This window comes from Pleurodeles waltl, chromosome 6 (assembly GCF_031143425.1).
Source record: "Pleurodeles waltl isolate 20211129_DDA chromosome 6, aPleWal1.hap1.20221129, whole genome shotgun sequence".
Lineage (NCBI taxonomy): Eukaryota > Metazoa > Chordata > Amphibia > Caudata > Salamandridae > Pleurodeles > Pleurodeles waltl.
In genome coordinates, this window is record NC_090445.1 from 59070663 (window position 1) to 59098480 (window position 27818).

Genomic DNA, 27818 nt, shown 5'->3' on the forward strand with positions numbered 1-27818 from the left:
CCTGTCATATGGAGGCACCTGAACCTGGCCTTCAGGAGGCCGAAGGTGCGTTCGATAACCCTCCTAGTCCGCCCATGGGCCTCATTGTACCGTTCCTCAGCCCTGGTCCTGGGATTCCTCACTGGGGTCAATATCCACGAAAGGTTGGGGTAACCAGAGTCCCCCAATAGCCATACACGGTGCCTCTGGAGTTCACCCATCATATCAGGGATGCTGCTATTCCGCAGGATGTAGGCGTCATGCACAGAGCCAGGGAACATAGCATTTACCTGCGAGATGCACTGGTCTGCCAAACAGACCATCTGGATATTCATCGAATGATAACTCTTCCTCTTCCTGTACACCTGTTCACTCCTGCGGGGGGGGGACCAGAGCTACATGGGTCCCATCAATGGCACCTATGACGTTGAGGATATGTCCAAGGGCATAGAAGTCACCTTTAACTGTAGGCAAATCCTCCACCTCGGGGAAAATGATGTATCTTCTTACGTGTTTCAGCAGGGCAGACAACACTCTGGACAAAACGTTGGAAAACATGGGCTGGGACAGCCCTGATGCCATGGCCACAGTAGTCTGAAATTACCCACTTGCAAGGAAATGGAGCACTGACAGCACCTGCACGTCAGGGGGGATTCCAGTCGGATGGCGGATTGGTGACATCAGGTCTGGCTCCAACTGGGTACATAGTTGCTGGATTGTGGCACGGTCAAACCGGTAGGTCACGATCAAATGTCTCTCTTCCATTGTCAACAGGTCCACCAGCGGTCGGTACATCTGCGGATTTTGCCATCTTCCCATATGTTCCAACTGACGGTGCCTAAGAAGGACAACAGCGAAGAAACAGTCACCATTCCTCCAGGTATGTACCCACAGTCACACACAAGACTACAACAGACAATTAACCCTTCCTGTATATGTTTTGAGTGTAGGCCTCGGTATGTGTGACGCAGTAGTAAATGAAGCCATGTGGGCCCCTGAAATGGCGGCTGCCTGACCTCTAAACTGGGACAATGGAATTGTGGGGTAACTGCGCTGGCATTGGACACCGTCGCGGTAGGCGGTCGTAGACCGCGGCGCAATGCTGCATTGGTTAACATTGGACCCTATGGGTCCCAGGAGCCGATGAACAGGTGCGCCGCCGGTGATGGTGCGCACCGCCGTGGACGTCACCGCCGCGGACGTCACCGCCATTTTCTATCTGTTGAATCACTAGATACCTGACCTTCGACAGGAGAGGACCTACACTGCCAGTGCTGCTGTGACCTCGGTCTGGAAGCGACGATGGCTGCTGCATCTGGGGAAAGGGCCCCTGCCTTCACTGCACAGGAGTTGGAGAAACTTGTGGATGGGGTCCTCCCCCAGTACATGCTACTCTACGGTCCTCCAGACCAACAGGTCAGTACACAGGGAGCACTTGGGATGGGCTAGGCCTGGGTGGACAGGGCGGGGTGGGAGAGGGAAGGGGGCAGTGTTCTAAGAACAGAAATGCATGGGGATGAATGGGCCACATGGCCAGAGTTGGGAGGGGGCCACTCACATTGATGGTGCAGTAGGTAATGACTGTTCCTCTTTCCTTGTGCATGTCATGTAGGTCAGCGCCCACCAGAAGAGGGACATTTGGCGTGCCATCGCCAATGAAGTCCGGACCCTGGGGGCCCACCAGAGACGGGGCACCCACTGCCGTAAGAGATGGGAGGACATTCGCCGCTGCAGCAAGAAGACGGTGGAGGCTCAGCTGGGGATGGCCTCCCAACATGGGAGGGGTGCCCGTCGCACCATGACCCCCCTGATGTTCAGGATCCTTGCAGTGGCATATCCGGAGTTGGATGGGCGCTTAAGGACATCACAGCAGACACAAGAGGGTGAGTACAACCTCATTCTGCGGACTTTGCGTGCAGTGGAGGGGTCTGGGTGGGGGAGGTGGGCTGTGGGTGTCCCTAGGCCAGGGCGAATTAGGTAGGCAAGGCCCCTCCGTAATGTAGGCCATGTGGCACTCTACCCCAGCTCAGAACAGTGGCAAGTTGAGGTATAGTTGCCCCTTTGCCATCCATGTGCGCAGATTTCTACCATTGCCATGTAGGCCATATCCCAGAAATTGCATGTGCAGAGGGCAGGAGCACGGCGTAATGCATGGGGCTGCTGCGTCTGTCTTGTCCGCCAACTGTAGCGGTATGCCATGCACTAAAACTCTCTTTCTTCTGTCTCCCCCCCTTTTCCTGCTCTCCCTGTCCTTTTGTACATCAGCATCATCAGGTGGAGGTACAGTGGCACCGGAGCACGAGGGAGCTCCATCCCACATGGCCATGGAGGGCCACACCACAGACTCTGAATGCACCAGTGGGACGGAGGGCGAGGGGAGCTTCATGTCGGCCACAGGATCACCAACCAGCGACACTGACTCGTCCGCCGATGTGAGCTCCCCTGTGGTGGCGGCACCATCTGTGCGCCCTACTTCTACAGGTACAGCCGCCACCTCCCCTACCAGCCCCACCCTCCCAGCAGCCCCTCAGCGTTCGCCCCGTGCTCGCTCACCCAGGAGGGTGGGCATCACCTTCGCCCCAGGCACTTCAGGCCCTGCCCCAGTCACCCCTGCTGCCCTCAGTGAGGAGGCCATTGACCTCCTCAGGTCACTCACTGTTGGGCAGTCTACCATTGTGAATGCCATCCAGAGTGTAGAACGAGAGTTGCAACACGGTAATGCATTCCTGGAGGGCATTCATTCTGGTCAGGCTGCCCTTCAGCGAACCCTGCAATCTCTGGCCTCAGCACTGATGGCAGCCATTGTCCCTGTGTCCAACCTCCCCCCTCCAACTTCCTCCACCCAGACCCAATCCCCTGTACCCCAGCCCATCCCAAGCACACCTACAGACCAGCATGCACACAAGTCAACACCCAAAAGTAGATCAAGCAAACACACACCACAGGCACTCACACAAGCACTCACAGGCACTCACACAAGCATCACACCCATACAGACACAGCAACATCCACTGTCTCCACTGTGTCCCCCTACTCCTCTTCTCCCTCCTCCCTCCCAGTGTCGTCTACACACACACCTGCATGCACCACATCTACAGGCACTAGGACTCGCACCAGGACACCAAGCACCACAAGCCGCTCACCTGCACTCACCACCTCCACTGCCATTTACATGTCTCCTGTGTCCTCTCCCAGTGTGTCTGTGACGCCCCCTCCCAAAGTACACAAACACCGGCAATCACTCACCCAACATCCATCCACCTCACGACAGCCTCCAGTACCTGCACCTGCACCCAAAACACCTAAAGTGACACCTCCTACAACCACCTCCTCTTCCTCCACTCCCAGACCCCCTCCAGCTACCCATCCCAGTGTCCGTCAGAAACTGTCCCTATGTCAAATTGACCTGTTTGCCCCCACCCCCCCTCCAATTCATCAGTCCCATCGTAGCGCCTCAGCCAAAAAGCCTCCAGTACGAGTGGTGCGTGTTCCAGGTTTTTGGAGTGCACCGTCCACCAGGGCAGGCAGTAGGACCCGGAGCCAAGGCACTGTCAGCCCACCCCTGTAAAGGCTCTGACATTGGAGAATGGACGACAGGACCGTGTCAAGACTCCTGGTGGGACAACAAGTGAAATGGGATCCAAGGCAATTGGTGAGTCAGCTGTAACTCCAAAGAAGGTGGGGAAGATCCAGAGGAAGTCTCCCCAGCCTGTTGTGAGTGTCACGGCGGAGAAGTGCGCCATAATTTCCGGCGGTCCAGACATAACCGCCAGCAGCGTCGTCACTGGTCCGGAGACCACCACCAGAGTCACAGCCCAGGAGGGCACAAGTATCGTTACTGGTCCAGAGACCACCACCGGAGTCACAGCCCAGGAGGGCACAAGTATTGTTACTGGTCAGGAGACCACCGCCGGAGTCACAGCCCAGGAGGGCACAAGTATCGTTACTGGTCCAGAGACCACCGCCGGAGTCACAGCCCGGGAGGGCACAAGTATCGTTACTGGTCCAGAGACCACCGCCGGAGTCACAGCCCAGGAGGGCACAAGTATCGTTACTGGTCCGGAGACCACCGCCGGAGTCACAGCCCAGGAGGGCACAAGTATCGTTACTGGTCAGGAGACCACCGCCGGAGTCACAGCGCAGGAGGGCACAAGTATTGTTACTGGTCAGGGGAGCACCGCCGGAGTCACAGCCCAGGAGGGCCCAAGTATCGTTACTGGTCAGGAGACCACCGCCGGAGTCACAGCCCAGGAGGGACCAGGATCCCACAGCCCCGCTGGCCAATGATGGAACGTCATGCCACACACCAATGTCCAGTGTGGAGTTTGTCATGCCACACACCAATTTCCAGTGTGGAGTTCGTCATGCCACACACCAATGTCCAGTGTGGAGTCGTCATGCCACACACCAATGTTCAGTGTGGAGTTCGTCATGCCACACACCAATGTCCAGTGTGGAGTTCGTCATGCCACACACCAATGTCCAGTATGGAGTTCGTCATGCCACACACCAATGTCAGTATCCGAACCGCCATGTCAAAGCACCGCTGAACAGGGCAAAGACCACCATGGCAAAGCACCACTGAACAGTCCATAGACCGGCATGGCTAAGCACCGCTGAACAGTCCTGAACCGCCATGTCAAAGCACCGCTGAACAGTCCATAGACCGCCATGTCAAAGCACCGCTGAACAGTCCATGGACCGCCATGGCAAAGCACCGCTGAACAGGGCAAAGACCGCCATGGTGAAGACCGCTGAACAGGGCAAAGAAGCACCGCTGAACAGTCCATAGACCGGCATTGCTAAGCACCACTGAATAGTCCTGAACTGCCATGTCTAAGCACCGCTGAACAGTCCATAGACCGCCATGTCAAAGCACCGCTGAACAGTCCATGGACCACCATGGCAAAGCACCGCTGAACAGGGCAAAGACCGCCATGGTGAAGACCGCTGAACAGGGCACAGACCGCCATGGCAAAGCACCGCTGAACAGTCCATAGACCGGCAAGGCTAAGCACCGCTGAACAGTCCTGAACCGCCATGTCAAAGCACCGCTGAACAGTCCATAGACCGCCATGTCAAAGCACCGCTGAACAGTCCATGGACCGCCATGGCAAAGCACAGCTGAACAGGGCAAAGACCGCCATGGTGAAGACCGCTGAACAGGGCAAAGACCGCCATGGCAAAGCACCGCTGAACAGTCCATAGACCGGCATGGCTAAGCACCGCTGAACAGTCCTGAACCGCCATGTCAAAGCACCGCTGAACAGGGCAAAGACCACCATGGTGAAGACCGCTGAACAGGGCAAACACCGTGTGGGTATGAATAGGCCGCCACATCAGGCATCCTTATCCCATGTGCAGCTGGGACAGTGACAGGACAGGAACTTTCACGGGGAGACTCATCCAGTCTGGGCACCAGTCCCACCCAGTACCAGTAGAGAACTGGATCTACTTGCGAAAATGTGGCTTTGCATTCCCCAGGATGTAACAGTGGGCAATCCACCCACTGTAGACACTTGAGAGACTGTGGCTTTGCACTCCCCAGGATGGCACAGTGGGCAAACCACCCACTGTAAAGACTTGTGAGACTGTGGCTTTGCACTCCCCAGGATGGCACAGTGAGCAAACCACCCACTGTAAAGACTTGTGAGACTGTGGCTTTGCACTCCCCAGGATGGCACAGTGGGCAACCAACCCACTGTAAAAACTTGGGAGACTGTGGCTTTGCACTCCCCAGGATGGCACAGTGGGCAAACCACCCACTGTAAAGACTTGTGAGACTGAAGCTTTGCACTCCCCAGGATGGCACAGTGGGCAAACCACCCACTGTAAAGACTTGTGAGACTGTGGCTTTGCACTCCCCAGGATGGTACAGTGGGCATGGAGCCCAGTCGTGGATCTGGCTTTGCATTCATCTGGCTGTGGTGCCCCCCTTCCCTTCCCCCTGAGGTGCCTGTAGTGTTTCTATCTGATGTCCCGGCAGTGTTCTCTCCGATTTTGGGCAGGTATCTATTGTGGGCCTCGCCCATGCATTTTTGGACTGTTGGTGCACAGACATTGTTGTGTACATATCTGCACTACTTCTTGTATTGTATATATAATTATGAGTGATTTAGAGATATATATCAGTATATTTTTGTATGACATGTATATTGGCACATTACAATGTTTGACCGCAATTCGCTTTGTCTTTGCATTCTTCCGGGGGGATTGTGGGTTGTTCATGTGATATTTTTGACTGCGTTGGTGTGTATGTTGTCTAATGCGAGGGTGGGGTGGGGGTGTTTGGTGGGTGTCCCCCTAACTTTTCACGCCCCGGAAAAGGTGGCGGATTGGTGTGTTGTGATACTGTGGGCGGTACATTGTCTCCCGCCTGTCTGTTGGCGGTGACCGCCGCGCTGTTTGTCTGTACCGCCGTGGTGGGCGGTGTGGTAAAGTGGCTGTCTTTGTTGGCGGTTTCCGCCAGGGTCGTAATTCCCTTTTTTTGTCCGCCAGCCTGTTTGCAGTACTTCCGCATCTTTAACACTGTCCGCCAGGGTTGTAATGACCACCATAGTCTTTTTTGTTTTAATATATGATACCATAAATAGCTTAAATACATATATGTCAATTATCTTTACATGAGGTTGTGATTATTCTAATAGTTCCTATGCAGGTTTCTCTTCTTCCATCATTTTGTCCTTTTAGGCTTTCAGTCTTTTCCATTCTTTGCCTGTTTTAGACTTTTTCAGACAGTGAGAAGATTTCGAGCTGCATAGAAATTCTAAATATGCCTTCGCCATATGCACAGGCTGTCCAGGATTGCTTATAAATGTTAACTCTATCCTGTCACTATATTCAATGAGTTGGCAAATTTGCTGCCATGATTATTTTGTCCTAATCTTGCTTTAATGTCTGAAAATCCTGTCATTGTTTTCAAAATGAAAAGTAGGTTAAGATAACATTGGAAGTCAGTTACTATATAAACTCTGGCCTTGGACCATGGATATAGAGGATTTTCGAGCCATGGCTATCAATGTTTAGGTTTTCCCATTTTGCAACAAAAATCTCAGATGAAGGTAACAGTGGGGAAAAGTGGCCCTGTTGGCCAGTGTTTATGTTCCAGCCTTACACAAACGGCTAAACTGTGATAGGAAATAACTAACTTACTATTCCAGAATGAAACCATAAGTATGTTGTGGGGACCATATGAGAAACTCAAGAACAGTCGTGCCATATAATGTTTTAGCAAGAAAAATCATAAGGTAGTTAAGTTGATAGGGACTGAATAATCTGTTAGAGGTTCCTGCTGTTTTCTCTGACCATGACAAGCTTTTCTGCATTTATTTTTACATTCTGTGTTGTTACCTTTCATAATTTATGTACTAGGTTAGTACATAAAAATATTTTTTTAAATACATGTCTGGCTTATTAGTGGTTTTGAGTGTGGTATTCAGCAATAAAAGAGAAGTTGTAAATCCACTGTGTCCCTAAACTTATCAATACCACAAGACATGACCTAAACAGTATTGCTCACTGGGTTATGTTTGGGTTGCAGTCCAAATGGATTTCTAGCTTGTATTGGCACACTGACTAAATCTTTGGTCTTTGGGGTGACAAATTCAACTTCTGTGACACTGGAGCAGCGGAGAGGCAGTGAAGAATACTATATTCCCAGAAAACATACTAGGGCCCTCATTATGAACATGGCGATCCGCTCCGCTCCCCCGGCGGTAGAAACCACCAACAGAGGAGCGGTCCGGACCGCCAAATAATGACCCGAATGAAACACACGCATCCCGCGAACCACCCACCGGCAGGAAAGAAGTCCAGCCGACGACGGCAGAGTCTGCCCACAGGCCGTCGGAAAGGCCCAACCCGCCCATCAAATTATGAACCACCATTCCGCTGCCATTTCCGGGGCTGTAACCACCGCCACACAAAGCCAGGCGGAAAGGAACCAAATATAAGGAAACACTCACCGGAGTTCCACAGACCGTGCATCGGCAGCCATGGACAGAGAGCTGCTGATCATGCCAGCCTGCTCCATGCCATATACCTACACATCCGAGACCGCTGACGAAGACGACGACGGTAAGTACCGCAACCTACGATTCAAGGGAGGAAAGGGCACAGTTACATACCCACCCACCCCACCCACACTGTAATGCCCCCCAACCCTTCACAGCAGACACCCCACACCAAGAGGTATGTACCCGACCGAAGGCCACTGCAACTTGACCATAGTACATACAACAGCCCCACACCCATAAAAAATTCAAACAAACACCAGGGTGTAACTGCGTGCAGCTCAAACACAGGCCACACAGAAACTTCAATAATTAGCTCACTGAGCCAAACTGTGCTAACAGGGCCAATGGCCAGTCCATAAAATGAACATTGTCCTGGGCCACAAATGGCCACACCTGACTCCCACAAGTGCTGGGTATTCCACAGAACGGGGCACCATATGGGGATCCAGGCACCTCACGGAAGGGGGGCATGGAGGGTGGGGTGGGGATTTTTGACGGGGTGTGACTTTGACTTTCCTGTTGAGGTTGGGGGGGTGGGATTCTCCTTTGAAGGGGGTGGGGGCTGTTTGGCTCGGGTGGAGCTGGATGACCTAGGCTCTGACCGGGCCTTCTTGTTCATCGGGGAAGGGGCACGGGAATGGGAAGGCTGGACCGGGGTGGTCTGTGATGTGGAAGGAGCTGAAAGGGCAAGGAGGTTGGCACATTTGGGGAAAAGACGGGGTGGGCCAGTGGGTTGGAACAGGTCAGCACGGGAGAGGAACATTTTCTTGGGAGCAATTGGGGTGGGCATGGATTAGGGTATGGGAGTGGAGGCAGAGGGAGTTGATGTATGGGGTGTAGGTGTGCGTGTAGTGGGTGCAGGTGACTGCTCAGTATAGTGTGGTGTGGTGGATGTCTGATGGGTGGGTGTCTTGGTGCGTTTGTGTGTTTTGGGAGGTGGGGTGGTGGACACAGTAGGAGTGATGTGGGCCTGTTAGTGGGTTGTAGGTGATGCTGGGTGGTGGATGTGGTGGGTAATGGCTGGGTGGGGTGTAGGTCGAGGTGGGTGTTGGTGGGGTGGTGCATGCATTGCAGATGTGTTGTATATGGGGTAATTGTAGATGACTTACCCGAGTCCATTCCTCCGGTGAGTCCAGTGAGTCCATCTGGGTGCAGGATGGCGAGTACCTTCTCCTCCCAGTTGGTGTAGTCGGGTGGTGTTGGTGGCGGTCCTCCCCCAGTCTTCTGCACTGCGATGTGGTGCCTAGATGCCATGGCCCTGACCTTCCCCCACAGGTCATTCCATCTCTTCCGGATGTCGTCCCTGGTGCGTGGATGGTGTCCCACTTCATTCACCCTGTTCACAGTGGTCTGCCACAGCTCCAATTTCCGGACGATGGGTGTGTGCTGCACCTCGGACCCGAATATTTGTGGCTCCACCTTCAGGATCTCGTCCACCATGGTCCTTAGCTCCCTTTCGGTGAACCGTGGAATTCTTTGGGGGGACATGGTGAGTGTGGTGGATGGCGTCAGAACTGGGGACAGGGTATGGGTGCTCCTGTGTGGGTCGATATGCGTGTCCTGTATGCTGGCGTTCGCTGTCTGGCTCTGGTGCTCTCCGTCTTCTGGTCCTGGTTCCATTGCAAGGGATTGTGGGGTGTGTCTGTGGGTGTTTTATGGGGTTCTGGATGTGTGTCAGGTGTGTGGGTGATAGGCCTATCCAATGTGTGCACTTGTTGCTGTGGAGTCCACTTGCCCCCTGTGGCGGTCGCAGCTGCCAATGGTGGTCCGGCCTCCACTGTCCGCTGAGGTGATTTTTGCATCATTATTTGGAGGGTCGGATGTGGGTGTGCATGGCGGTGGCGGGGTGGGGTGGGCTGGGATTCCCGCCGACAGGGTCCTGGCGGGGAGTGGTGGTCTGGGAATTTTTGGCAGTGTTGGGTTTTTAGATCTTTATATGGCGCGTTTCCACTCGCCGCCAATGGCGGGATTATGTTCACCGCTGACACGGCGGTCGGCGGTCTTTCCCACCATGTTCATAATGACCACCTAGATATGGTAGTGGTTTGACTCTCCTCCACATCTAGGGTGGTATAATCAGAAACCTAAATCTGACTTCTTCCTGTGCTTATTGGATAATGCCACTGTGGTTTTTTTTGTTTAGTTAACCTGATGCCTAATAGGGCAGACTTTATATTTTTATCGCAGCTTTAACTTTAGCATTTCTATTCCATTCAAGTCAGCATAATAGCATCTTAGTTACAGATTTTCAAACATTCTTTGCTGTGCTTGTGTAACAAGATTTAGCATTACTTACTGTCAAGAGGGCGTTACATGGGTCGTACATGGGCGTTCCCATTCGACCACCTATGCTTTTGATGCAAAACCCAATCTACTAACACTAGAAGGCAGGGCTTTGCATACAAAATATCCCTGTTATGAAGCGGGTATTAAAAATATGAAATGCTTTTATTTCTCCTAATGCTTCCCACATTGCATGTGTACTGTACTGTACATCACACATCCAATGTGGGAAGCATTTTATAGTTAGCCTAAGCATTGTATTTTGTACTTGGAGGGTAACCTTTCAGTTCAAAATGTATGCTGGACTCACACATACACATTTGTACTATGGTGCAAAGGAATGTGCGTGGCGTTCGGCAGCCTCACTGTGCACCAGCATTAGAGAGAAGGGAAGAAAGTGTCATATTTGCATAGTTATGTAATTACCTTTTCTTGCCTTCTCATGCAATGTAGCATTTGTAAATGTTGGCCATATATATATATATATATATATATATATATATATATATATATATCTTTATTAAGGAGCCTCTCATATCTTACAGAATTTGCCAATGGACTCACCTGAGAAATACAGGCTTATGGGTCTACCTTTGTCGCATAGGCTCTCATTATTCTAATGAGACTACTGGATTTTGAGCGGCAAATCACCTGCGGTGTGGGAGACTAAGGGGGTCATTTCGACCCCGGCGGAAACCACGCAAACACCGCCCCGCGGTCAGATGACCGCGGGGGGCATTCCGACTTTCCCGCTGGGCCGGCGTTCGATCTGCAAAAGATCGCCGGCCGGCCCAGCGGGAAAGCCCCAGCAAAGATGAAGCCGGCTCCGAATGGAGCCGGCGGATTTGCTGGGGTGCAACGGGTGCAGTGGCACCCGTCGCGATTTTCAGTGTCTGTCAAGCAGACACTGAAAATCTTTATGGGGCCCTGTTAGGGGGCCCCTGCACTGCCCATGCCAGTGGCATGGGCAGTGCAGGGGCCCCCAGGGGCCCCACGACACCCGTTCCCGCCAGCCTCTTCCTGGCGGGAAGGGGGTCAGAATCCCCATGGCGGCGCTGCTTGCAGCGCCGCCATGGAGGATTCCTTTGGGCAGGGAAAACCGGCGGGAAACCGCCGGTTTCCCTTTTCTGACCGCGGCTTTACCGCTGCGGTCAGAATTGGCCAGGAAGCACCGCCAGCCTGTTGGCGGTGCTTCCACGGTCCCCGGCCCTGGCGGTCATGGACCACCAGGGTCGGAATGACCCCCTAAGTCTAATCCACTGTGTGTGATGCCTGTCGCTCCAATCCGGGTTTTGCTCCGGCTAACTAGCAGTGCCTCAACTCTACCCAAGGACAGGGATGATTGGGCAGCTGAGCACATGACATAATTGGTTTCTCAGGGAAGCCGTGGTCACTCAGGTCTCATTCGTTTTCTCAGTTACATTAAGTCTCATATATAAATGACAAACAGAGACAGTATGGGGGTCATTCCGACCCCGGCGGGCGGCGGGCGCCGCCTCCCGGGCGGAAACCGCCCAAACACCGCCCCACAGTCAGATGACCGCGGGGGGCATTCCGACTTTCCCGCTGGGCCGGCGGGCGATCTGCAAAAGATCGCCCGCCGGCACAGCGGGAAAGCCCCAGCAAAGATGAAGCCGGCTCCGAATGGAGCCGGCGGATTTGCTGGGGTGCGACGGGTGCAGTGGCACCCGTCGCGATTTTCAGTGTCTGCCAAGCAGACACTGAAAATCTTTATGGGGCCCTGTTAGGGGGCCCCTGCACTGCCCATGCCAGTGGCATGGGCAGTGCAGGAGCCCCCAGGGGCCCCACGACACCCGTTCCCGCCAGCCTCTTCCTGGCGGTGTAAACCGCCAGGAACAGGCTGGCGGGAAGGGGGTCGGAATCCCCATGGCGGCATGGAGGATTCCTTTGGCCAGGGGAAAACCGGCTGGAAACCGCCGGTTTCCCTTTTCTGACCGCGGCGGTAAAGCAGAATTGGCCAGGAAGCACCGCCAGCCTGTTGGCGGTGCTTCCACGGTCCCCGGCCCTGGCGGTCATGGACCGCCAGGGTCAGAATGACCCCCTATATGTTTTAGAAATTAGTTTATTAAAACGACTGCATCTTAGATAGCAAAGCGTGAGCTGCAATAACCAGGACAACACAACATGACAGTATTAAAATTGTGACAAGAAGAGTGAAGCATAAGAATAACGCTATCATATTGTCACTATTGCCAATAGACTATCTCCTACCTAAGTTATGATAGAGCACAGCATGTTAAGCTCTAATTCTGCCCTTCAGGTTCCCCTGGGAAGACATCATCCCCCATACCTGAGCAAAGGCCTGCGGTCTGCGTTAGCATCTGTAGCGAAGCATTCAGCAATCAGCATACAGTTGTGGTTCTCTGGCTGGAATCTCCCTCTAACGTGTAAGGGACAAGGAAGTGTTTTATACCAACACAGCTGATGTTCTGGGAAAATGTCCCTACGTAAGGATGTGTGTTGTCTACGAATGTTGGAGACTAAACTTCTACCACATTCACCGGCAATGTACCATGCTATAGCCTTGGAAGAAGCACAGAGTGATCAAAAATGTCTTGTTTAAGAACAGAGTGCTGGCCTAGGCAAAAATAGTTAGATAAACAGAAAATAAAACAAGACCGTAAAAGTGGCTATTGTAACAATAATAAAATGAAGCTGAATAAAATATATCTAGGTTAAGGTGCACAGCGGCCTGGCCTAGTGTGTTAAAATAACGTGCATGGAGCTATGGCTAAAATGGCTACACAACACCTTGTTGCTGCTGGGAGTGGACCTAAGTATTATCTATGACTAGGGGATACTTAAAATAAATTGAAGAATGAGACAGGGACAGATCTATGACAAAGGGATGGTCTCTTGGCTATGACTTAGCGTGGTAATATGGGACTTAGGTTAACTTTAGATCCCTCCAAGCAGAGTCAGTTTCTGATGGTGATTCTGTAAGAGATCCCAGAAGGGACACAGACAGTGTTGATCATACATATATTAATGGCATTTCCCTTCCTCTCTTAGCCTATAACTTTTGTAAGCATTAATCCCTTTGCTGTTCTGGTTGAATTAGCCCACTAGGCTGAAATGCTTCAAGACATAAATAGAATGTTGTTATTAATGACGTGCAGGGGAGTATGAGAAATGGTCCTGTCCACTGTAGGAAAACAGAAACAAACACAACTAGCTTTTTTATATTGTGTTGGCTTTTGGTGGCCCTAATTAAAATCAAGAATGTCTGTAGGGCAGCTATTGTTGGATTTCTGAGCATCATTGCTTCCTTGTGTATAGTATTTATGACATGTATAGCTCTTTATGTATTTCAATCTTTCATTATATTGTGAAATATGTTTCAACTTGTAATTTTATGAATCCTTTATGTACAATGTTTTTACAAAGCTCCTGACATTGTGCACACAATTGTAGCTCCTGTAATGTTCCAAATGCAGATTAATTTGTTCTGTTCAATCCTGCATGTCAACTGCTCATTGTGGTACGTCATTTTGAATCTCATCTTTTTAACATTATATCCATATATTTTTGTGAATTGCTTGAATTCAGAGAACTGCACTCAAGCACAGTTGTCATAATATTCAGGCATTAAATAACTCTTAAATGCTTACCTTTAAAATTTAGAACAATGGAGCATAACATGTACATAAGTAACACATTTGTTATCCCTATTTCAGATTCTCTCCAGAAGGAAAGAGGTATGTGCAATAGCAATGAAATAAGGGTGAGGACAACAACAAATCTAGCCAAGGTACCGTACTTCTGTTAAACAATGTGTCTGAAGATTGCTACTGCCTCTCTTGCATCATTTGCTAGTGATGATGTTGAGAACTATATATTGCTTTATAGAGGGACTATTAGCTAGACTTTGGGGGTCATTATGAGTTTGGTGGTTGGAAAACTCCGTCCACCAAACTCCAGAAAGTGGCGGCCACTTATAGTAACACCCCCCAACCCCTCCCGGAAGAATGCAAAGACAAAAGGAAATGAGTGTAACCATTGTAATATATTAAAATGCAGTACGCAAAAATATACATATATACACTATTAACAAAATATACACCAAGAATACTAGTCCAGGTATTGCACCATTTATAGTCCGTGGACCATTTCGCCCAAAATGCATGGGCGAGGCCCAACTTGATACCAGATCAAAACAGAGAGAACACTGCAGGGGCATCAGATAGAAATACAACAGGCACCTCAGGGGGAAAGTAAGGGGGGGCACCTCAGCCGGATGAGTGCACGACGCAAGATCCACGAGGGGGCTCCATTCCCATTGATGTATCCTGGGGAGTGCAAAGCCACAGTCTCTCAAGTCTATACAGTGGGTGGTTTGCCCACTGTTCAATCCTGGGGAGTGCAAAGTCAAAGTCTCTCAAGTCCCTCCAGTGGGTGGTTTGCCCACTGCATTATCCTGGGGAGTGCAAAGCCACAGTCTCTCAAGTCTATACAGTGGGTGGTTTGCCCATTGCATTATCCTGGGGAGTGCAAAGCCTCAGTCTCTCAAGTCTATACAGTGGGTGGTTTGCCCGTTGTTCAATCCTGGGGAGTGCAAAGCCACAGTCTTACAAGTCCCTCCAGTGGGTGGGTTGCCCACTGCATTATCCTGGGGAGTGCAAAGCCACAGTCTCTCAAGTGGATAACAGTCTCCACTGGTTCTGGAGGGGGAGTGGTGCCCAGAGTGCTTCATCCTGTGAAGGACAGAGGTAGTGGATTCATGTCTCCACTGGTTCTGGAGGGGGTCTTGTGCCCAGAGTGCTTCATCCTGCCAAGGACAGAGGTAGTGGATGTAAATCTCCGCTGGTTCTGGAGGGGGTCTTGTGCCCAGAGTGCTTCATCCTGCTCGTGGCGGCCTCAGTAGCGTCAGAGCTTTTGGCGCTCATGGGCCTGCGGTGCTTGTTGCGGCGGTGTCCTCAGCCGCCGCAAGGACAGTGTGGCTGCTGGCGGTCACCTCCTGGCCAGCGGGGCTGCTGCTGGTGGTCCTGTCTGGGGCAGCAGGGCTGCTGGCAGTCGCCTCCTGGGCAGCTGGGCTGCTGCTGGCGGTCCTGTCTTGGGCAGCAGGGCTGCTGGCGGTCGCCTCCTGGGCTGCTGCTGGCGGTCCTGTCTTGGGCAGTGTGGGCGGTCGCCTCCTGGGCAGGTGGGCTTCTGCTGGCGGTCCTGTCTGGGGCAGCGGGGCTGCTGGCGGTCGCCTCCTGGGCAGCGGGGCTGCTGCTGGCAGTCCTGTCTGGGGCAGCGGGGCTGATGGTGGTCTTCTCCGACATGCTGATCTTCTCAGACTTGCCGGTTTTCTTGTGCCCCTTCCCCACCTTGGAAGGTGTCGCAGCTGACTCCACACTCCCACCTGTTCCCCTGGGAGCCGCTTTGGTGGCTGGTGTCTTCCCCTTTCCCGCCGGGCACTGGCCAACTTTTGATGTTTGACAGGTGGGGGACTGTCCGTGCTGTGGCTCTTTGCCACAATGGCTGCCCTGCTGCCTGGTGCACTCCATTATCCGGGGACTACTGTCACCACTAGTCCCGCCGATGTTGTGGCTAAGGTGCTAGGTTGGGACCTGGAGAGTCGGGCCCTAGGAGACTGACGGGGTGAGGGAGGTGAGGAAAAGAGTTCAAGGGTGGCAAGAAAAAGTTTCTGAGGAACACTGGGACGGTAGATGGAGGCTGTTTGGGAGTGGAGGAAGAGGTAGTGGTAGTAGGAGGTGTCCGTTTGCTGACTTTGGGTGAAGGTGCATGGGCTGGAGGCTGTTGTGAGGTGGATGGCTGTTGGGTGGGTGTGTGGCTGCGTTTGTGTACCTTGGGTGGTGGCCTCACAGACACCTGGGAGAGGACACAGGGGATGTGTGAATGGTAGTGGGGGTGGTGACTGCACGTGAGCGGGGAGTGGTGGTGGGTGTGCTGGTGATGGACGTAGTGGCTGAAGATGTACTGCATGCAGGTGTGAGTGGAGACGAGACTGGGAGGGATGAAGGAGACGAGGAGGAGGGGGACACAGTGGAGGCAGTGGATGTTGTTATGTCTGCATGTGTGTGATGCTTGTGTGAGTCCCTGTGGGATGTGTGGTGCTTATGTTTGCCTGAGTTTCCTTTGTGTGTTGAGGTGTGTGCATGCTGGTCTGATGGTGTGCTTGGGATAGGCTGAGGTACAGGGGTGTGGATCTGGGTGGAGGAAGTTGGAGGGGGGAGGCTAGAGACAGGGACAATGGCTGCCATCAGTGCTTAGGCCAGAGTCTGAAAAGCTTGCCTGACCAGAATGTATGCCCTCCAGGAATGCATTGGTTTGTTGCAACTGCCTCTCTACACCCTGGATGGCATTCAAAATGGTAGACTGTCCAACAGTGAGGGACCTGAGGAGGTCAATGACCTCCTCACTGAGGGCAGCAGGGGTGACTGGGGCAGGGCCTGAGGTGCCTGGGGCGAAGCTGATGCCCACCCTCATGGGTGAGGTGGCACGGGGCAAAGACTGAGGGGCTGTTGGGAGGGCAGTGCTGGAGGGGGGTGGCGGCTGTACTTTTAGATGCGGGGGGCACAGATGGGCCCGCCACCACAAGGGAGCTCCCATCAGAGGACGAGTCCGTATCACTGGTGTCAGCTCCTGTCCCCGCCGTGGAGCTCCCCTCACCCTCCGTCCCACTGGTGAAATCAGACTCCGTAGTGTCGCCCTCCAGGGCCATGTGGGATGCAGCTCCCTCCTGCTCCAGTGCCACTGCTCCTCCGCCTGATGATGCTAATGCACACAAGTACAGGGAGACCACAAAAAGGGGGGGGGAGACAGAAGATAGACATGTTGGGTGCATTCATCACCGCTACCGTTGGCGGACATGACAGACACAGAAGCCCCCTGCACTACGCCATGCACTTGGGGTCCACTATTCAATCCCTGGGACATGGCCTACAAGGCTATGGCCGATATCTGCACACATGGATGTCACAAGAGCCTGACTATGTGTAGTTGGCACTGTACCCAGGTGGGGTGGGGTGCCACAGGGTCTGCCTGAAAAAGGGGACCTAACTAGCAAACTCGCCCTGGCCTAGGGAAACCCACAGCCCACCTCCCCCACCCAGACACCTCCACTGCGCACTGAATCAGCAGAATGAGAGTGTACTCACCCCCTTGTTGCTGCTGTAATGCCCTCAAGCGCCCATCCAACTCCGGATATGCCACCGCAAGGATCCTGAACATCAGGGGGGTCGTGGTGCGACGGGCACCCCTCCCATGTTGGGAGGCCATCCCCAGCTGGGCCTCTGCAGTCTTCTTGCTCCAGCGGCGAATGTCCTCCCATCTTTTCTGGCAGTGGGTGCTCCGTCTGTGGTAGACCCCCAGGGTCCGGACGGCCTTGGCGATGGCATGCCAAATATCCTTCTTCTGGTGGGCCCTGACATACAGGAATTGTACAGGGGAAAAAGAAAAGTTTTACCAACTGCGCCGTCACAGTCATTGTCCCGCATCCCTACCCTTACCATGTGGCACATGCACTCACCGTCGTTACATGCACGCCTCATTCTCCCCCCCCTCAATCTTTCATCCACACCATTCCACACAGGCATTGCCCATACAGCATGCTCCCAGTGTACTTACCTGTTTGTCTGGAGGACCGTAGAGTAGCGTGTACTGGGGGGGTACCCCATCCACGAGATTCTCCAACTCCTCCATGGTGAAGGCAGGGGCCCTTTCTCCAGACGCATGAGCCATTGTCTCTTCCAGACTGAGGTCACAGCAGCACTTGCAGTGTAGGTCCTCTTCTGTCGAAGATCAGGTATCGAGTGATTGAACAGATAGAAAATGTCGGTCACGTCCGCAGCGGTGCGTACCGTCACCGTCACCGCTGGCGTACATCATCATTGGCTCCTGGGACCCATAGGGTCAGTGTTAACCAATGCAGAATTGCGCTGCGGTCTTCGACTGCCTACCGCGATGGTGTACAACGCCAGCGCAGTTACCTCACATCCCATGTTACAGGTCAGGCAGCCGCCATTTCAGGGGCCACATGGCATTATTTTTAACTGCATCACACATACCTAGGCCTTTGCTCAACACTCATACAGGCAGATTTCAGTTCATGAATAGTTTTCTGAGTAAGCTGTGTTTATGTACCTCAGAGTTGGTTGACTCTGTGCTCGCTGTTGTCCTCCATAGGCACCGTCCACTGGGACATGTGAGGAGATGGCGGCATCCTCCGGTGTACAGACCGCTGGTGGACCTGTCGACAATGGAGGAAAGACATGTAATCATCACCTACAGGCTTCATCGTGCCACAATCCTGGAACTGTGTGCCCAGTTGGAGCCAGACCTAATGTCAGCTATCGCCATCCCACAGGAATCCCCGCTCTAGTGTAGGTTCTGTCTGTACTCCATTTCCTTGCAAGTGGGTCTTTTAAAACTACAGTGGCAATAGCATCAGGGATGTCCCAGCCTACGTTTCCCAACGTGTTGTCCAGAGTGTTGCCTGCCCTGCTGAAACATATGCGGAGCTACATCGTTTTCCCTCAGGTGGAGGATTTGCCAACAGTGAAAGGTGACTTCTATGCCCTGGGACATATCCCCAACATCATAGGTGCCACTGATGAGACACATGTGGCCTTGGTCCCCCCGCAGGAGTGAACAGGTGTAAAGAAACCGGAAGAGTTACCATTCGATGAATGTGGAGATGGTGTGTTTGGCAGACCAGTAGATCGCCCATGTTAATGCCAAATTCCCTGGCTCAGTGCATGACGCTTACATCCTGCGGAATAGCAGCATCCCTTATGTGATGGGGCAACTCCAGAGGCACCGTGTGTGGCTACTAGTTGAGCACCTGGAACCATATCAGTGGGAATATTTGTCTGAGGATATCCCTAGCAGTTATCCCTCGCCATTTGCAGCTGACTCTGGTTACCCCAACCTGTCATGGCTACTGACCTGAGTGAGGAATCCCAGGACAAGGGCAGAGGAGCGCTACAATGAGGCCCATGGGAGAACTAGGAGGATCATAGAGCGGACCTTCGGCCTCCTGAAGGCCAGGTTCCGGAGCCTCCAAATGACAGGTGGTTCCCTCTTCTACTCACCAAAGAAGGTGTGCCAGATCATCGTGGCCTGCTGTATGCTTCACAACTTGGCTTTGCAACAACAGCTGCCTTTCCTGCAGGAGGATGGTCCAGATGGAGGTGTTGTGGCAGTTATGGAGCCTGTGGACAGTGAAGACGAGGAAGCAGAAGAAGAGGACATCGACAACAGGAACTCTGTGATCCTGCAATACTTCCAGTGAGACACAGGTAAGAAGACAAACCTGCCTACTACATGTAATTTAACACTACTACCACTCTACTGTCTGTCCTTTTCACCCAGTGTATGGTCACTGAGTTGTCACTTTCCCTTATGATTTCACAGATGTGGGTCCCACTGTATGAAATCTGCTTTGTTTCCTCATGGACTAGAGCTGTGTGACATAGGTATGTTGACATTAGAATTGAAAGAGCATTTTGTCACTGTAATTGCTAATACACTAATTCGAAATCACAGACAGACTCCAGATTGTTTTGTGCTTTAAGGGTGTTTATTTAAGTGTTCAATATTGGAGGGTGTTGTAAAATGGTGAGGGGTGATGGTGGAGGAATGTCCATGGCAGAGTCCAGTCTATCAGTCTCACAGGTGCATTGTCCAAAGGGGCATAGGAAGTGGAGCTGGGGCAGTTTGAGGATGGACAGGGTGACATAGTGGGACAGAAGGATGACAATCAGGGTGGTCTCATTTCTTGGCGGGGGTCTTGGCATCGTTCTCTGTCTTTGTCCTGGGTCTCAGGGACCGTTTGTGGTGTGGTTCTCAATCTGCAGGGGGTGGGGTGCTGGTGTTGTGGCCCTGTGGTGGTGCCTCCTGTCCACTAGCGCCGGCGGAGGTGGCGGGCAGTTAATCGTCCAGGCTACTGTCAGGGGTCACTTGTTGTGCCACAATGTCCCTCCTGGTTTTGAGGACTTCCTTCAGCACCCCTACGATGGTGCCCAGAGTGGAATTGATGGATCTGAGTTCCTACCTGAAACCCAAATACTGTTCCTCCTGCAGCCGCTGGGTCTCCTGAAACTTGGCCAGTACTGTTGCCATTGTTTCCTAGGAATGATGGTAGGCCCCCATGATGTTGGAGAGGGCCTCGTGGAGAGTGGGTTCCCTGGGCCTGTCCTCCCCCTGTCGCACAGCAGCCCTCCCAGTTCCCCTGTTTCCCTGGGCCTCTGTCCCCTGAACGGTGTGCCCACTGCCACTGCCCCCATGTCCCTGTTGTTGTTGGGGTGGTGGGTTAGCCTGGGTTCTCTGTAGTGGTGGGCACACTGCTGATTGACGTGTCCTGGGGACAGAGGTATGGGTCCGCTGGGTGGGTGCTGTGCTGGTGTTACCAGAGGGTGGAAGGTCTGGGGTGGCCTGTGCCTGTGTGAGGGGAACCGACTGTCCCGAGGTCCCAGATGGGCTGAGCTGGTCGTCTAGATCCAGTTGGACAGAGCTGCTGTCATCACTGTGGGCCTCTTCTGTTGATGGTGTGGACATGTCTGGACCCTCCTGTCCAGTGACGTTGGGTAGGGGTCCTGCAGGGGTGTAAAAGCATGATTATTGCATCTGTGTGTGCCATGGTGTGCAATGGGTGGGTGACCGTGTACCCCAGTGCTTACATTCCTGTGTGGGACCTTGTGTGATGATGGTTTAGGGGGGTGTATGGGTATGTGCAGGGGCCATGCTTTGGTGATGGGTGTCCATGGTTTGTTGTTGCATGCAGGGCTTGGTGTTGGGATGGGTGATTTGTGACATTGGGACATTTGTGAGGAGTTGGAGTGATGGGGGTGAGGGCGAGGGTGGGGGTATGTGATGGCATGCAGGTAGGGTGGGGGAGATAGTATTGAAGATTTGACTTTCCAGAGTCCATTCCTCCAGCTACTCCTGCGAGGCCCTCAGGACGCAGAATAGCCAAGACTTGCTCCTCCCATGTTGTTATTTGTGGGGGAGGAGGTGGGGATCCACCGCCAGTCCTCTGAACCGCAAGGTGGTGTCTTGAGACCAAGGAACGCACCTTCCCCCGTAGGCCATTCCACCTCTTCCTGATGTCATCCCTATTTCTTGGGTGCTGTCCCAATGCGTTGACCCTGTCCACTATTCTTCGCCATAGCTCCATCTTCCTAGCTACGGAGGTGTGCTGCACCTGTGCTCCGAATAGCTGTGGCTCTAACCGGATGATTTCCTCCACCATGACCCTGAGCTCCTCCTCAGAGAACCTGGGGTATCTTTGCCGTGCCATGAGGTGGTGTAGGTGATGTGTGGGGTGGTGTGTGTTGTGATGTGTGGGGTGATATTTAGTGGTGTGTTGTGTGAGGTGCATGGATGTTATGTGGCTGATGGTGTTGTGTGCCTGTGGATGCTTGTTTGTAGATTGGGGTGTCTCTCTCTGGCCCTCTTTTGGAATTTTTGGGCATAGGGTGATGTGGGTGTGTGTTTTATATTGTATTGGGTGTATGGGAGTGGTGTGTGTATGTGTATCAGGTGTGTGTATTTGGAATTGTCCAGTGTGGATGTGTTTTGTAAATGTGTGTGTATTTTGAGCGCGGCGGTGTGTACCGCCAATGGTTTACTGCGGTTGAAAGACCGTCGCGTGGATTCATGGGTCGTGATAGTGTGGGCGTATTCCTGTTGGCGTGACAGTGGAGGTTTTGTTTTCGCCAGTTTATCACTGACCTTTGGTGTGGCGGACTTGTGTGGGTGTCTAAATTTTGGCGGATTCCGAGCTGTGGGTCATAATGACCGTGGCGGAATTCCGCTGATGCGGCGGTGTGTTGGCGGTCTTCTGCACGGCGGTAAGCAGCTTTTACCGCCAATGTTGTAATGACCCCCTAAATGTATTGCTATTTTACAGACTCCTAACCATGATAGTGCAAAGCAACGCAATGTCATATACTTCAAAGTACCCTGGCAATATTTGAGAGAATTTGGAAAAGTATAATAAGTGTGAGTGTGATGGATCAGTTTGAAATATTTAAACTACACATTAATATATATAAAGGACATTTTTAAATTATCACATTTCAGGCAATTTCAAAACAGTATCACCAATATTTAAAAAATCCTCCCAGACTGCTAATTGTAACCTTTGAGAGTCGTCTTTTATATGTCTAGTTTCACCAGTAGCCAATGCCGAAACATATTGCACACCCTCATAACAAGGTTAAAATATTCTTCTCTATTTTGTCTCTTATAGGGGATTTAATTAAGACAAAAAGTAAGTTTATAGATTGAGCAATGATTGATGGCTATTATATAAAAACATGTTATTTTGAGCAAATATTAATTTGTTTTTGTGTACACAGACAATCTCCTAAACGAAAGAGGTGAGTGTGCTGGTCTTTCTATTAATATAGCTGTATTTTGACTTTTTAGTATACTGTTTGATTCACATTTGCTGAACATGGCCTAGATCATTGGACTAATGAGTTTGCTACACTTTTAATCATTTCTGCATATTTTGCTGCTTTTGCTCTTTGAGTCTTGAGATCTGGTCCTTGGAATAAGAATACCTTGGATAGTGACTGGCCGTATAGGGCTTCATGTTGTCATTCGGGTCTCTCATGTTGCAGGTATATTCTCACTTAGTAGTATTCAGCAGCAGCTCCTCCATTATGTCAGAGGAGCATCTCCCCACTGCTGATAGCCAGCAGCGGCAAACGTGAAAAAGACAATTATAATAAAGCAACATTATTATAATTTTATTTTTTATTGTGCCAGCTGAGTCTTGGGGCAGACGGGCCGTCCTCAGCTTTAGGTAGGAGGAGCAGTGGTCTTAGGATGGCCAAACCTGCTTGCGCACTTAGCATTTCTCCAACCTGAGCTGTGTTGCAGATCCGGGTGGAGAGCAGACACAGGCTCCCAGGCACTGTCTGAGCGCCACACCAGGCAGCTCAGACCAATCCCAGCTCTTCTCTCATGCTTGTAACAGTATTCCCAGCCTGAGAGCAGCATCTGAATTGGCATCTGGGAACCTGCACAGTGTGCACCACCCTGTGGACTGCCGGGAGTTGGAGTTCGGGACAGGAGCAGAGGAGCAAGGCAGAGGCTGGTAAGTACTATTTTATATATTTTTTAATTATTTCATTCATGGATTTTCTCTTGTATTCCCATCCTGCCCTGCCTTGCCCCACCACTTGGCAACATTGAGAGCAGCCAACACTGGTAGTATTACAGATTAATTTTCCCTGAGGAAGTCCATGATATGGTGAAATGGGTTGGCTGCACTGTTTGTATGAACTGGGAAATGAGCAAGAATAAAAAGACATAAAGGACAGAGGAGTTGTATACTTTGCTTTGTTTGAATTTAACTGACCCCTCCCTGTTGTACATCTTCAATTTAAGTTGCCCCTCTAATATAAATAACTGCTTTCATTGTTATGTCATTTGGTAGCTAGACTATAGAGGTGTGCTATTAATATTATATGCTGAAGGCCCGATTCCCAAAGGTAAACTTAGACCAAAAGTCTAAGTTTATAACTTTTCGGTATTCACAAAGGTAAGTTATGAGTATCTTTACGTTCGCCCTCGGGGCAGAATCTCGAGTGAAATCTCTGCCCCTGGAATGGATTCTCTGCACCAAAGACGGTATCTCTGCACTTGCCCCAAGTTCGGACGTAAAAATACTACTCATAACTCTCCTTTGTGAATACCAAAATGCAGTAAAGTTAGAATTTTGATCTAAGCTTAGACCAAAAGTCAAACTTTACCTTTATGAATCAGACCCTGAGTGCTTACTAAAGGTGGGCGGTAAAAGGTCTCCTAACTGCTAATATTTGTTCAGAAACTATACATGACTACATGAAAAGAAAATATCTTGGAAATATCACATTTCGGGTGTTTTTTTAATAGTAGAACAAATATTTAGCAAATCCTCCCAGATAGTTAATTCTAACCTTTTAGAGTTGTCTTTCATCTGTCTAGTTTCACCAGTAGGCAAAATAAATTGCACACCCTCATAACAAGATTAAAATATTCTTCTCTATTTTGTCTCTGATAGGTTATTTAATTACAACAATAGGTAAGCTTATAGATTGAACAACAATTAATGATCTTATATAAAAACAAGTTCTATTGAGCACATATTAATTTCTTTTTGTGTACACAGTCAATCGCCAAAACGAAAAAGGTGAGTGTGTTGGTCTTTTTATTAATATAGTGGCAGTGGATGCTTTATGATCTCCTCACGTGATATTTTGCTGTCACTGTACGCAGTAAATCATCTATCCTAGTTCAAACTTGGAAACAGTTTTTGTGGCATCATAATCAGGAGCCTTAGTGCCTTCTTACCTAAAGCTCTCAAATTCTGAAATCATTCTATAACTAAATGCTCTAACTATGGAATATTGTCTAGAATGGCATTAACAGTTTTTGAAACAAGTACTGAAATGAAAGAACGGGTTGTGAGAGCTAGAGGAATACAATACATATTTTCTCTTCTCTTGATTGATATCATGCTAAAAGAGAGGGCCCTCAATGTTACTTTGATTTTCATTCTGATTACATCATTGACATTTACTAATTTCACTAGATGTTCTCCACTGTTTTCAGTTACTAGCTCATGAAAACGTCCAATCCTGCCTTTTGATTTTAGGGGTCACTTCCACTGTGTGAATGTATTTTTGATTTGGCATCTGACAGGGTCTGAGCCCTATCTGTCTTAGGGCTGCCTTGCCTATATATATATACAAATAGGCTTTTTCTTACCCTCGTAAACTTGGCAATATCAGGCTTGGTGTGGAAAAATGTCTTCCCGGTCACTTGCATAATTCAGGAGGACACAGAGGGGTGTCATTTACAGTCTGGCAGATAATGGGAACCAATATAAATTGGCAAATGCTCTTTTCTGTCAATCTTGCGAAACCCTCTGATTCAGAGTTGGCTCCCCTGTTGAATACCTTGGCCAGGTGGCCTGCCTGTCACTGGGCCACCAGGCCATAGCTATGGATAACACCCCATGTTATGAGGATAGCAGCTATTATTACTTTTCCTTTCCTGAACATTTAGGCAAGGCATCACAGTCCACAGCGTGTAAATTAATGAATATCTCAGAAACACAGGGGCAATACACCCTGTGCCTTATGATCAGTGATCATTACTTGGAGATGTTTATTTAAATGCTAAATTCTTTCATGAGCAGGCTAAACAAATACAGTGCTGCTCTATGGAGTGCGCTATTTTCAATCTCTCAGGAGCTTCACTTAAAGTTTAAGATGGGTATTTCCAGTTAGGAACAGGGGTCCACCACCAAGGAAGCCTAGGCCATAGCCTCTACTGAGTTATTAGCTCTGTATGCCAAACAGAAATTCCATAACTTAAGAGATACAGAGTGACTGCAACAAGTATTTAATTGTTCACATGCCTGAAGTGGACATTGATGGCCGTGGTAGAATAGTCATTAAAATGTACGCAAGATTGATCTTACGTTGCTTCATGTGTGTGTTTTGTATGGGGAAAGGGTCTCATAGTTAGAAGTGATAATGGGGTAGCAGTTCTAGAAGTTCCAGCTCAGCAGTGTTCAACTCTGTGCAGCACACCTTTATCTATAGATCTGTGAACATGAGCAGTGTGGGACCCCAACATGAGAAACAAATATAACCTATCCCCTCCTGAGGTACAAAGATTGACTTTGGCCAAGAACAGCACGAAAGGTAAAGGTTGGTGCTTCAGCATGCCTTTCCAGCTTTAGAAAGTTTTGCTTATATACAGCCTGCAGTGCTACCTGGATAGGTCTAGCCGAGCTGCCCAGTGGCTCCAAGCTGTAGGAGTGAGTGTCGTTAACACTGTGACAATTCCCATTCAGACTTTTCTGTTTCCATCATTTCGTCCCTTCAGACTTTAAGAGTTACATTTTTTGTCTTTTTTCATTCTTTGAGGGTTCTTTCATAGAACGTTTGAAGTTGTGAAGATACGTAGAAATACTAGAATTGCCTGCACCATATGCACCTGCTGTCTACAATCCTTTTTAAATTTAACAATATCCTATCACTATAATGATCAAGTTGACACACTTGCACCAATGATTGGTTGCCTTATTTTTAATTTGGTGTATGCAAATCTTGTTATTGTTTATGAAATTAAAATCAGCAAACAGATACTATAAAAACCCCGATATTGGACTACAGGCAAATAGGAGCTTCACATCAGGGCTATTGAGGCAGAGGTCAAGCCGGTTGGCAGCAGAAACTTCAGTCAGAGGCAACAGCAATGAGAATTGGGCTTCATCCCATTGCTATTTATGTTCTAGCTTCCCCCTGCAACACTGAGGAGGTTGGGGGACCCCAGACAACATATCATCTTGGCATCCATGGCAGGGCTCGGAATATCTGCATCTTTGAGTACTGTTCAATTACACACTTAAAAGTACAATTATTACAGTGTAACAGAAACATCTATTGTAATATTGGTTACCTCCTTCATGTGAGATTGGTATCCTTGGTTTACTCTAGAATTATGAAGCTTGAAGTTATCCCTATTCTGTGATTTTAAAGTTTTGAATCTTATGGTTAATTAAACTGTTCACTAAAAATTATGCAACCTCTTGAAAAACTGATAAATTACAGGGCACTAGTTACAAAACATCTTCTTCACAGTGGAGTCATTAACAAATGGATTCCAGTAACATTTGCTGTAAATGTGCATGCTGCATATGCTTGCAAACATTTTTGCTCATGGCTGGAGTTGATGTTGGAGATGCCAACTGTACGAAATTGGGATATTTGTCAAGGGGAGTGACTACCATTTGTACCTTTTTACTTTTTAAACATTCCTTTTTTCACCCAACCTCAATAATAAAAACAACTTAATTTACTTAGCTTACATTTTTATTTACAAATGTCAATATATCCTCCTGATCAGAGCCTCAGGAATGGAAAAGGCTTCAACTATCTTGAACTTGTACCTGGACCCAGCTTGAGTAAGTTCTGACCTTCAAAGGGTGCCCCTCCTATCCTGGACTCGTGGAAGTGGTGCTAAATGTGGCCAGATATCCCAAATCCAAAACAGGGGACTTAGAATATTTTTGGTCAAAAAGTGCTTTGTGAACCAAGAGGAGACCGGGACCAACCTGCTCATCGATCCGCCCAAGTGCATCGCTGGTTGACCTGACTTTGCAGCAGATCCCGTTACATTCTTGTCTGTCGCAGAAAATCCTGTTCAGAGGCTGCTCACAGAAAGGGTATCCAACCTTGTACAACCCTTGTCAGCTAGAGCCTGTGGCTTCGTCCAGCTGGAGAGCTTTGACTTCCTTAAAAGGAGACTAGGCCTGATTTAAAGTTTGGTGAATGGGGTTACTCTGCCAAAAACATGACAAATATCCCATCCACTGTCTAGTGGCAATTCAAAAACAACCCAACTGTCAGTCTGTCCCAGACAGGGAATACACAAGCAGGCAGAGTTGTGGAATGGTTTAAGCATGAAAATGCCCACTTTCTAAAAGTGGCATTTTCAAACTGACAATCTAAAAACCAACATTACCAAAAGATGTATTTTTAAATTGTGAGTTCAGAGACCCCAAAC

General features: G+C 50.1%; 1 protein-coding gene across 1 annotated transcript in view; it reads left to right on the top strand.

Annotated features, from left to right (window-relative positions):
• LOC138299193 (butyrophilin subfamily 3 member A1-like) overlaps window positions 1–27818 on the top strand; it is a 798776-nt gene that overhangs the window by 558595 nt on the left and 212363 nt on the right. The window contains exons 26-30 of the mRNA XM_069237291.1: window positions 13976–13996; window positions 22498–22518; window positions 22607–22627; window positions 24301–24321; window positions 24409–24429. Coding sequence (XP_069093392.1) covers window positions 13976–13996; window positions 22498–22518; window positions 22607–22627; window positions 24301–24321; window positions 24409–24429 — 105 coding nt within the window. The remainder of the gene's footprint in view (window positions 1–13975; window positions 13997–22497; window positions 22519–22606; window positions 22628–24300; window positions 24322–24408; window positions 24430–27818) is intronic.